The sequence below is a fragment of the Sus scrofa genome, chromosome 7 (assembly GCF_054392235.1).
Source record: "Sus scrofa isolate SSC_HxYL_T2T_F1_AM1 chromosome 7, Sscrofa_HxYL_maternal_Yorkshire_Landrace_v2.0, whole genome shotgun sequence".
In the NCBI taxonomy this organism is placed as follows: domain Eukaryota; kingdom Metazoa; phylum Chordata; class Mammalia; order Artiodactyla; family Suidae; genus Sus; species Sus scrofa.
The window spans coordinates 26,734,040-26,744,867 of record NC_139389.1 but is presented as its reverse complement, the minus strand read 5'-3'; the positions used below and the strand labels follow the sequence as shown (position 1 = coordinate 26,744,867).

Genomic DNA, 10,828 nt, shown 5'->3' with positions numbered 1-10,828 from the left:
GCGCTTGGGGGCGGGGCTTGGCGTGGGGGATTTAGTGACGAGAGCTTCCGGAGAGGATCCCATCTCCTCAGGCACCTCAGGGCCCATACGAGCGAGCAGCCCTATGACTGCGGCGTGGACAGCAGAGTCTTCAATCGCAAGACCGACGTCATCACGCAGAGAGCAACAGACAGCTAGTCCCTGGATGCTTGGGTCCTCGGAATGAGCTGGGAGCAGGTGTGGAGCAGGAGAATGGTAGGTGGTGTGGGGTTGGGTGAACCCTCTTCGTAGAGTATTCTCATCTAACTGACCTCATCTTATTTTCTAGAGTTTTTATTCCCACCTGTTATTCACTTATTGGCGCCCTTGGTCTACCTCACAGGAAATGTTAACGAGGGAAAAAAAGGTGGCCCCCTTTTGAAGTAGCCCCCTCTTCATGTTTCCACGGCCACCCCCCACCCCATGACCTTCTGAGCCCTGCAGCTCAACTCTTCTCATTTGCAGCAGCCCATCAACTTGCTTTGTCCTCCCTGCACCCAAATCTTCAGTTTTCGATTGAGGGGCCCCAGACTTCTAAATTTCCACGCCATGGGGGATGGCGTTTTCTTTAGAATTTCACTCTGCTTTTTCTCACTGGTGGAATTTCCTGCTTAGGTTAAAACCTAGGCCTAGGTTAAACGTAAACATCAGGGCAGATATGTTGGGAGTCCGGGTAACCAGAAATTAAAACAACAACGACAACAACAATAATTTTTGTCCGTCATGGAACTCAAAACTCGAGGTAGAAGTCAAACACAAGGGTGATTGTGGTGGAAGGTGTTAATGGCTTCCTCTCACCCCTGACTGTTTCCTGGTTGGAGAGGTGTCAGAGGTGATATGAAGTGGGTGGAAATACCCTTCGTTGCTCAGTCCCCCACCTGGAAAATCGAACTTTCTGGAGGAAAAAGTTATTACCGGATTTCACTGGACCCACCTCTTGGACATTGGTGCTTCCCGTGTTTTCTTGTGTACTGACTGTTCCCTTCCATACTGCCTTTTCCCTGGAAGAAGAAAGTTATTTTTAAACTATGGGTGAGAGCCAGCATTTCTCTTTCTCCATGATTTATTTGAACCAGCCCTACTTTCCTGTGCTGTCTTTGGGAACTGGTTTAAAAGCTGTTGTTGACAAATACGTTTATTTTGGTTTTCTAATTCTCCTGAACTTTTCAGGAGCCTACCAAGTTCTGGGCAGAGGCCTTTTCCTATATAACCATGCTGATACACGGCACTTTAAAATAAAAATCAGTATTGTTATGCCACCGCGTGGCCAGAACGGAGAACTGCATCATCAGTATTCCTGAGGGCAAGCCTGTTATCCTGAAATCCTGTTAACAACTATTGCTTGAGCTAAGGTCTAGGATAGTAGTTTTAGACTTTAAGTTGGTTTTTAAAAATCACAGAATTTCCGACTCAATATATCTGGGAATTTACATTTCTAAGGTCGTGTGTGATGCTGTTGCTACTAATTGGGGGGATTGCGCTTTGAGAACCACTGTCATAGGATAATGGAAAGCTAATACTTTCGAGCACCCAGCTCAAAGGGTGCTGGTTCCCACCCTTAAACCAAATGAAAGCTGATAAGTGTGTTCCAGTCTATGCAAACTGTATTGAAAAGAGATGGGGATAGTCTGTTCCATGTAGCTGACCACAAGGGGACGCTCTAGAAAATTGTCTGTTGCCTCCTTAGGTCATCTGGAAAAGCTCAGAGAAGTGCTAGAGAATGAGAGCCCAGCTGAGGTCTGGCTCACCCAAGAGAAGCAGTATTGTTGACTAGGGCACAATTGGGTCATGGACAAAGTTGAACTTAGCCTTATTTCCACCTCTCTGGACGCTTCGTTTTTGCTTTGACCTCTCCACCTGTCTGGGTTCCATGTCCTGTGGGGTCTTGCACCTAGAACTTTCCCTTAAGCTGCATATGGTAAATGGTTCGGGTAATGCACCTTTTCAGAAATTCCTGAAGTAAAACATAATCTGCGGTTCACAGGGAAGGGCTGTTATGAGTCTTTAAGAGTCCAGTTTCAGAGCCTTGTCAGGCAGTGGTGTTAAAGTTTTTAGTGCATGTGCCTGATTTGCAAGCCCACCATGATATATTGGGGACTGGCTCCTAATAACACCATAGATGCTGATGAGACTTTCCCCAGATGCGAAGCTGACAGCCTGTGTGAGACACTGTAACCTCAGATGATGTTTTCTCAGCTCCCAGATATGATGAACATCCATCACAAGAGAGAAGGCACACTGAATTTGGGGAGCAGGTGTCATTTGGTTTTGGTTCCTCAACCTTGGGCTAAGGTGGATGTTGGCCACCCAAAAATCCCTCCCTGTGGGATTTTTTAGCCTTGTCAGGCAGTGATTCCCTTGATTCCCTCGTGTGTGATGCAGTGGATCCCGATGGAATCCAGTGGATTCCCTGTGGGATTTTTTCCTTCTTTCCCGATAAGCACATGCATGTCCGCTCTCTTGTGGAAATCTGTATATGAATAAATAGAAACCTGTTTGCTTGACTTCTTTTAGATCCGGGGTCATAATTCTGAATTTAGAAACTTGCTGTCTGTTTTGAGTGGTATTTGTTGTGGCAACCAAGTGAACAAGCTTATATTTGGCACGATTAATATAGTTCAAGATCCCGTGGTAGCAATAGTGGCGAGGGAACATTGACCATGATCTTCTTTCAGTTTCTTTGTGGGAGAAGCAGTCACAAGAAACAGAAAGTCCCTGGGGAAATAGGCATGGAACAGCAGAACTCGAACCTGACATGGAGCTTGTTTGGTTTAGCCCTGCTGTTTCTTGATGATGAATTTGAAAACCAGAGAGATAATGAAAAGAGTTTGCACTAGGTCATGGAAATCTTTAGTAGTGAGTGAGGGAGGAGATGTTAACCAGGTCTTCAGTCTTAGTCTAGGATTTTCCTTTCAACTACCTCCCCCTGCTGGTGTTTGTATGCCATGACTCTAGATCTTGTTCCAGAAAGGCTTTAACAAGCCTTACATATTATGCACAAAATAAGGATGAGGTAGACTGGACAAAGAAAACTGTAGAAGGAGTTCCTGTTGTGGCACAGTGGAAACGAATCTGACTAGGAACCATGAGGTTGCGAGTTCGATCCCTGGCCTCGTCCAGTGGGTTAAGGATCCAGCGTTGCTGTGGCTGTGGCATAGGCTGGCAGCTACAGTTCTGATTAGACCCCTAGCCTGGGAACCTCCATATACCATGGGTGCAGTCCTCAAAAGACCAAAGACAAAAAAAATAAAATAAAATTGTAGAATAGAAAAAAGTGGGTAAAGTCAGATACCAGATGTGTACTTCAAAAGTTCACTGTGAGGGAATGTACATTTCTTAGAAATTAGTTACACAGTTGGCTTTAAGTTTACTAATTGTCACACAAACAGGGAAAAGTGATTACTTAGTTTCACAAAAACTTGAACATACACTTTCCATATAATCCAGCTATTCTGCACCCAGATATTTACTTAAGAGAAATCAAAGCATACAAAGTCTTGCTCACACATGTTCACAGCAACTTTACTTGTGATAACTAGAAACTGGGAAGCAATACAAATTTCTATCAGTAGGTTAAGGGATAAACTGATTGTCTTATGACCATATAGTGGAATAATACTCAGCAATAAAAAAGAAAGAGCTATGGATAAACATAACATGGGTGACCGTCAAAATAATTGTGTTTTGTGTTTTGTGATTGAAAGAAGTCAGATGGAAAAGAGTACATACTTTATGATTCCATTTATACAAAACTCTTGGAAAGGCAACATAGCCACAGAAAGCTGAGCAGAGGTTGCTTGAGAATGGGGAGTGCAGGGAGGGGTGGAAGGGAGAAATTGCAACGAGGCATGAGGAAGCCTTTGAAGAGCTTGGGTATGTTCATGTCATACTGTGGTGATGGTTTCACAGGTATGTATATACTTCAAAACATATCAAATTATACTCTTAAATATGTGCAATTTATTATACATTAGTTATACTCACAAAGTTAATAGAAATAGTTATTGCTTATATGAGAGAAGTATAGTTAATCTTAGCACTGAGATATGAGAGGAACATTCCTCAGAGGGTTTCATAATGATTACTTTATGCAGTCTTCCCCAGTGTAAACCGGCAGTGGAACACCAAAGCACCATTTGGCAAGAACAATTCTATGAAGGATTGGGGGTAGACAGAGATAATCAGGAGGCAGAAAATAATGCTAAAATGATTTTAAGTGTGCAGTTCTCTCCTGGTCTGCTTTAGTCTGGGGATAAGATTTTAATTATCAGAAGAAAAGCTGGGAGTTCCCATCGTGGCACAGTGGAAACGAATCTGACTAGGAACCATGAGGTTGTGGGTTCTATCCTTGGCCTCAGTGGGTTAGGGATCCGGTGTTGCTATGAGCTGTGGACGCAGTAAGTCACAGACATGGCTTGGATCCCTCGTTACTCTGGCTGTGGCAAAGCCTCTCAGATGTAGCTCTGATCGGACCCTAGCCTGGAAAACTCCATATGCTGCTGGTGTGGGCTTAAAAGGCAAAAACAAACAAACAAACAAACAAAAAACAACCCCAAAACACTCATAGAAGAAAAGCTGTATTACCATTCCTTTGGACAACACTTTCTAAATATCGTCCCTCCCAAATGAGGTCTTGGTAACCACTAAGAAACAATAGTTTCGAGGTTTTACTCATTGATGAGTACACAGACTGTAGGATTAAATTAGGGACTGGGTTGAATTCCTGAAAATTGAGGGGCTAGCTATTCCAAGACCCCAGGGAGGGCCATTCCGTTCCTCTGAGGGGAAGGGGGCGAGGGAGTAACTGTTTATTGTCCTCTCACTCGCGTTTTGAATATCCCCTACTTCGCATTGTCCCCTGACAGTTTCAAGGGAATGAGCACATTTCCTCACCCACATAGAAAGCACTATCTGCACAAGGTCAGCTCCTTGTATTTCCCTGGGAGAGTGGGCCCTTGGAAGGCCTTCAGTAAATGCCTGTGAAACTGATTAAGTGTGGGAATAAGAAAGAGAGTGTGGATTATATTTTTAATGGTTAGTGAATACTCGCCCCCCTCCCTGGGACATCTTTTCTGATTGTTTCATCTCATCTCACTTCTTTGTGCTGCCTGTCTCTGGCTCTTCTGTACTTTGCTGTTATATCTGCTCTACAGTGTCCTGGTTGTCTTTGGTTTAAGTCTGTGCTGGGTAGCAGTTTCTGGTACTAGGGTGTGTGGAGTCTCTTCCTCCATTCTCCTTTGGCCCAGTGGTCCCAACATCACTGACACTCCAAGGATACCCTTCTCTCCCCCAGCAAAGGTGCCCAGTGTAGATGGATATTATCCTCTGTGATGTTCTGTGCGGTCTCCAAGAAATATGGTGACACTATTATATGTGAGATGTTAAGCTTGGCTATTCAACAAGTCTGTAAATCCTCAAAAACCTCTAAAGAAATAGACTCCATTATTATGCAGAATTTATGGATAAATAGATTAAGGCTCAAAGTGACTATAAAATTCTCCTGTTATCACACAGGTAATCAGTTGGAAGAATTATGATCTTAAATTATAGTCTGACATTATAATCTATTTTCTTAACCACTGTGTCATACTAATTCCCACAAGAACTTACCTTTATTGAAACTTTTTTTGCTGCTCCTGACTTCTTCTTTTTTTTTTTGCCTTTTCTAGGGCCACTCCTGTGGCATATGGAGGTTCCCAGGCTAGGGGTCTAATCGGAGCTGTAGCCGCCAACCTACGCCAGGGCCACAGCAACGCAGTATCCGAGCCACATCTGCAATCTACACCACAGCTCACAGCAACGCCGGATCTCAACCCACTGATCGAGGGCAGGGATTGAACCCCCAACCTCATGGTTCCTAGTCAGATTTGTTAACCACTGCGCCACGACGGGAACTCCTGCTCCTGACTTCTTAAGGGTTTTTCTTTTTACCTGACATTGGATTTAACTATGTATAATTGTGTGTGCTCACGTACTTACCAGCAGTGCCACCCAGAAAATAAGTGCCTTACCTAGGATATATAAATGTCAGACAACTTTAGTGGTCATTACTGTGGCTAGAAATTTTATTACCTTTATAACCTGGTGGGGGTGATAGTTTGTAACTTTTCCCTAGTTGTCAACTTGCTCTGATTATAAAGTGAATCCTCCATCTTGAGTTTTTCTTCCTTCTTACAACAGAAAGCAGAAGTGTGTATGTGTGTGTGTGTGTGTGTGTGTGTGTGTTGATGGAGCCCAAGGAGGGGTTCGGCTCCAGGAGTCCTTCAAAGGTAACTTTGTCTTCTTGACAGGATGCTCTTGACCAAGGTGAGAACTGTGCTTCCTTTCCCTTTGACCTTTGGTGATTTGGGGCTGACTAGGATTGGAAGTCATCATTGTCACCCTTTGTTAAATCCCTGCCAGCCCTGTTTTCTGGATGGTTCTTTTTAGGGCATCCTTGATATCAGAGGCTCTACATGATGGGATTAAGGATGGAGGTGACCATGGTATAGAAGAGGGACAGCAGAGGGTCAGTGGCGGGATTGTAGCTGACCTTGGGGCAGATGTAGATAAAGATGGCAGTGCCGTAGAAGAGGGAGACCACTACCAGTTGGGAGGAGCAGGTGGAGAAGACCTTGTGGCTGCTGCTAACAGATGGGATTTGGGAGATAGTAGCCAGGATATGCCTGTAGGAGCCCAGGATGAGGCCTAGGGAGCAGAGGATGATTAAGGCAGGAACCAGGATAATCTGCAGTTCACTGAGAGAGGTGTCTCTGCATACCAGCTGCAGGATGGGCTGGATCTCACAGAAGTATGGGATAGTACTGAGGTCACAGAAGGTCAAGGAGAAGATGAAGGAGGTGTAGCTCAGGCCCACTATTGCTCCACATGCCCAAGCCGACCCAGCTGGGCACAGGCATATCTGGTGGCTCAGCAGCATAGGGTAGTGCAGGGTTTTGAATATGGCAGCATAGTGGTCATAGGCCATGGCTGCCAGGAGACAACACTCTGTGGAACTGAAGAAGAGAAAGAAGAATATCTGGAGAACACAGCCAGAGTGAGGGATATGGCGCTGACCAGTGAGGAGGTGGTGGGCAGCAGGGGGATGGTGACAGACGTGTAGCCAGTCTCCAGAGCTGAGAGGACTGGAAGGAAGAAGTACATGGGGGACTGGAGGGTGGCATCAGCTGAGGCCAGCACCACAATGAGGAGGTTGCTGGCCACAGTGAGCACGTAGATGGTAAGAGAGAAAGGAGCAAGCCTTGGAGGTAGCCAGGTGGGAAAAGCTGATGAGAATGAGCTCAGTCACCGTGGAGGTATTTGTGGTCATTCTGCTCACATCCCCTCTGACTGAAGGATAAGAGAAATGTCAAAGGGAGTTCCCCTCGTGGCTCAGCGGGTTAAGAACCCAACTGGTATCCATGAGGATTCGGGTTTGATCCCTGGCCTCCTCAGTGGGTTAAGGATCAAGCATCACCAAAAGCTGCAGTGCAGGTTGCGGATGCGGCTTGGATCCCGAGCTGCTGTGGCTGTGGCCTAGGCCTACAGCTGCAGCTCTGATTCGACCCCTAACCTGGGAACATCCATATGCCATGAGTGTGGCCATAAAAAGAAAATAAAAAAATAATAAAAAAAAGCCATAGCGAGGGACAGTTGCTACTATGGAAGTGTGAAATGGGCAAAGGTGAGCTCTTGTGGCATCTATTCGAAACCTTGGAACTTCCTTTCTTTTAGAATCTCATCATCTTTGAGGCAGACCTTTGCTCACTCTTGGGTGAATATTGCTCTCTGAGCCTCATTTCCTCATCTCATAAGAACATCTTGAATTCTGTTTTCACTTCAAGGATGAGAGTTGGATCATTCTAGCCTGGTTTGCATTCTTTTCTCCCTTCCCCCTCCTTCCCCCAGGGCTTTGGACAGAATTTTCCCTCCCAGCAGATGTTTTCCTGCCTAAAGTCAGATATGTTCCATGTTTAGGGCATGAACAATCCATCCCAATTCGAGAGTGTTTTTTGTCATGTTCTTTTCCCTCTTGAGTCCTACTTCTGTCTTTTTCTTTCCTTCGTTCTCATGTATTTTCTTTCCTTTTTGCTCAACTTTTCTCCTCTGTGACACAATTTTTACCCCTTTCTCCTTTCCCAGCTTCACTTACCAGATCCACTCAATCTGTCTTGATTTTTTTCCATATCACTTTGCCATTAGATAAATTGGGAGCGAAAAAATTGGAAAGATCATCTCTTTAAACTTCCTATAGGCAGTTAAACAGTTTAATTATCCAAAGTAGTGAGGCTCTCTCTAGTTTGTAAAGATAATCAGGAAGGAGATAAAATCTTTCTTGGTTGCTTATTTCTGCATTTTATAGCCTCACAAACTTCATCCCCTTTTACCATAACACATATGCAAAACCCCAAACCACATACATAAACTTCACAAAGCCACACACTAACATATTACACTCCTAAACACAAGCACAGAAAAATAGGCCAATATCCTCAGATTCTAGATTCATCTAAGGTCACAAATAAATCATGTATTGTATACACATACAAATATCATGACAGATAACAATGAATGTGATGACATGGTACTGTACCTAAAAAATCCTAAAGACACTGCAAGAAAACATTTGAGGCTCATCAGTGACTTTGATAAAGTTTCAGGATACAAAATTAATACACAGAAATCAATTGCATTTCTATATACTAACAATGAAAGTACAGAAAGAGAAATTAGGGAAACCATCCTATTTAGCATTGCATCAAAAATAATAAAATATCTAGGAATTAATCTACTTAAAAAGACAAAGGACCTCTATTCTGAAAACTATAAGATGCTGATGAAAGAAATCAAAGATGGCACAAACAGATAGAAATATATACTATGCTCTTGGAATAGAAGAATCAGTATTATCAAAATGACTATACTGCCCAAGGCAATCTACAGGTTCAGTGAAATCCTGTGTATTAGCAATGATATTCTTCACAGAACTGGAAGAAAATATTTAAAGTTTGTATGGAAACGCAAAAGACCCTGTGTAGCCAAAGCACCATTGAAAAGAAAAAATGGAACTGGAGGAATCAGGCTCCCTGACTTAAGACTATGCTTTAAAGCTACAGTCATCAAAACAGTATGGTACTGGCATAGAAACAGAAACATAGATTGGAGTTCCCATTGTGGCGCAGCGGAAACAAATCTGACTAGGAACCATGAGGTTATAGGTTCATTTCCTGGCCTTGCTCAGTGGGTTAAGGATCCAGCATTGCTGTGAGCTGTGGTGTAGGTTGCAGATGTAGCTGTGGCACAGGCCCACAACTGAAGCTCCGATTTGACCCCTAGCCTAGGAACCTCCATATGCCATGAGTGTGGCCCTAAGAAACATAAATCAATAGAACAGGATAGAAAGCTCAGAAATAAACCCAAGAAACTATGGTCAACTAATCCATGACAAAGGAGGCAAGAATATACAGTGGAGGAAAGACAGTTTCTTCAATAAGTGGTGCTGGGAAAACTGGACAGCTGCATGTAAAGAATGAAACTAGAACATTCTCTAACACCATACACAGAAAGAAACTCAAAATGGATTAAAGACATAAATGTAAGGCCAGATACTATAAAACTCCTAGAGGAAAATATAAGCAGAATACTCTTTGACATAAATCACAGCAACATCTTGTTTGATTCATCTCCTAGAATAATGGCAGTAAAGACAAAAATAAACCAATGGGACCTATATAAACTCTAAAGCTTTTGCACAGTAAAGGAAACCATTAAAAAAACGAAATGACAACCCAGAGAATGGGAGAAAATCTTTGCAAACCGGTGTAACCAACAAGGGCTTAATCTCCAAAATATGTAAACAACTCATACAACTCAACAACAAAAAAACAAGCAACCCAATAGAAAAATGGGCAGAAGACCTAAATAGACATTCTCCAAAGAAGATATAGATATGGCCAGTAGGCACATGAAAAAATGCTCAACATCACTAATTATTAGAGAAATGCAAATCAAAACTACAGTGAGGTACTGCCTCACACTGGTCAGAATGAGTATCATTAGCAAGTCAACAAATACCAAGTGCTGGAGAGGATGTGGAGAAAAGGGAACCCTCCTTCACCATTAGTGGGAATGTAAATTGGTATAACCACTATGGAAAATAGTATGGAGGTTCCTCAGAATACTAAATATAAAACTACCATATGATCCAGCAATCCACTCCTGGGCATATATCCAGATAAAACTTTGATTCAAAAAGATACATGCACCTCTATATTCATTAAGTGCTAATCACAGTAGCCAAAACATGGAAACAACCCAAATGTCCATCGACAGACGAATGCATTAAGAAGATGTGGTATATATACACAATGAAATACTACTCAGCCATAAAAAAGAACAAAATAATGCCATTTGCAGCAACATGTATGCAAGTAGAGATTCTTATACTAGGTGAAGTAAGTCAGAAAGAGAAAGACAAATGCCATATGATACAACTTATATTTCAAATCTAAAATATGGCACAAATGAACCTATCTACAAAACTGAAACAGACTCACAGACATAGAGAACAGACTTGTGGTTGCCACGGTGGAGGGGGAAAGAAGAGGGATGGATGAGGAGTTTGGGGGCTGATAGAAGCAAGCTATTACATTCAGAATGGATAAGCAGCGAGGTCCTACTGTATAGCACAGGGAACTTTACCCAGTCTCTTGGAATAGAGCATAACGGAAGATAATATGAGAAAAAGAATGTTTATATATGTATGACTGGATCATTATGCTGTACAGCAGAAATTGACTCAACACTGTAAATGAACTATACTTTAATAAAA

At 42.9% G+C, this 10,828-nt stretch overlaps 1 protein-coding gene across 1 annotated transcript; it reads right to left on the bottom strand.

The window, feature by feature from the left end:
• Positions 1-6,405: 6,405 nt before the first annotated feature.
• On the bottom strand, positions 6,406-7,327 carry LOC100516811 (olfactory receptor 10C1-like). The gene is given in 4 exon segments (XM_084966876.1): positions 6,406-6,472; positions 6,474-7,092; positions 7,095-7,258; positions 7,260-7,327. Coding segments are annotated over 4 exon segments (918 nt in total).
• Between the last annotated feature and the right edge of the window lie 3,501 nt (positions 7,328-10,828).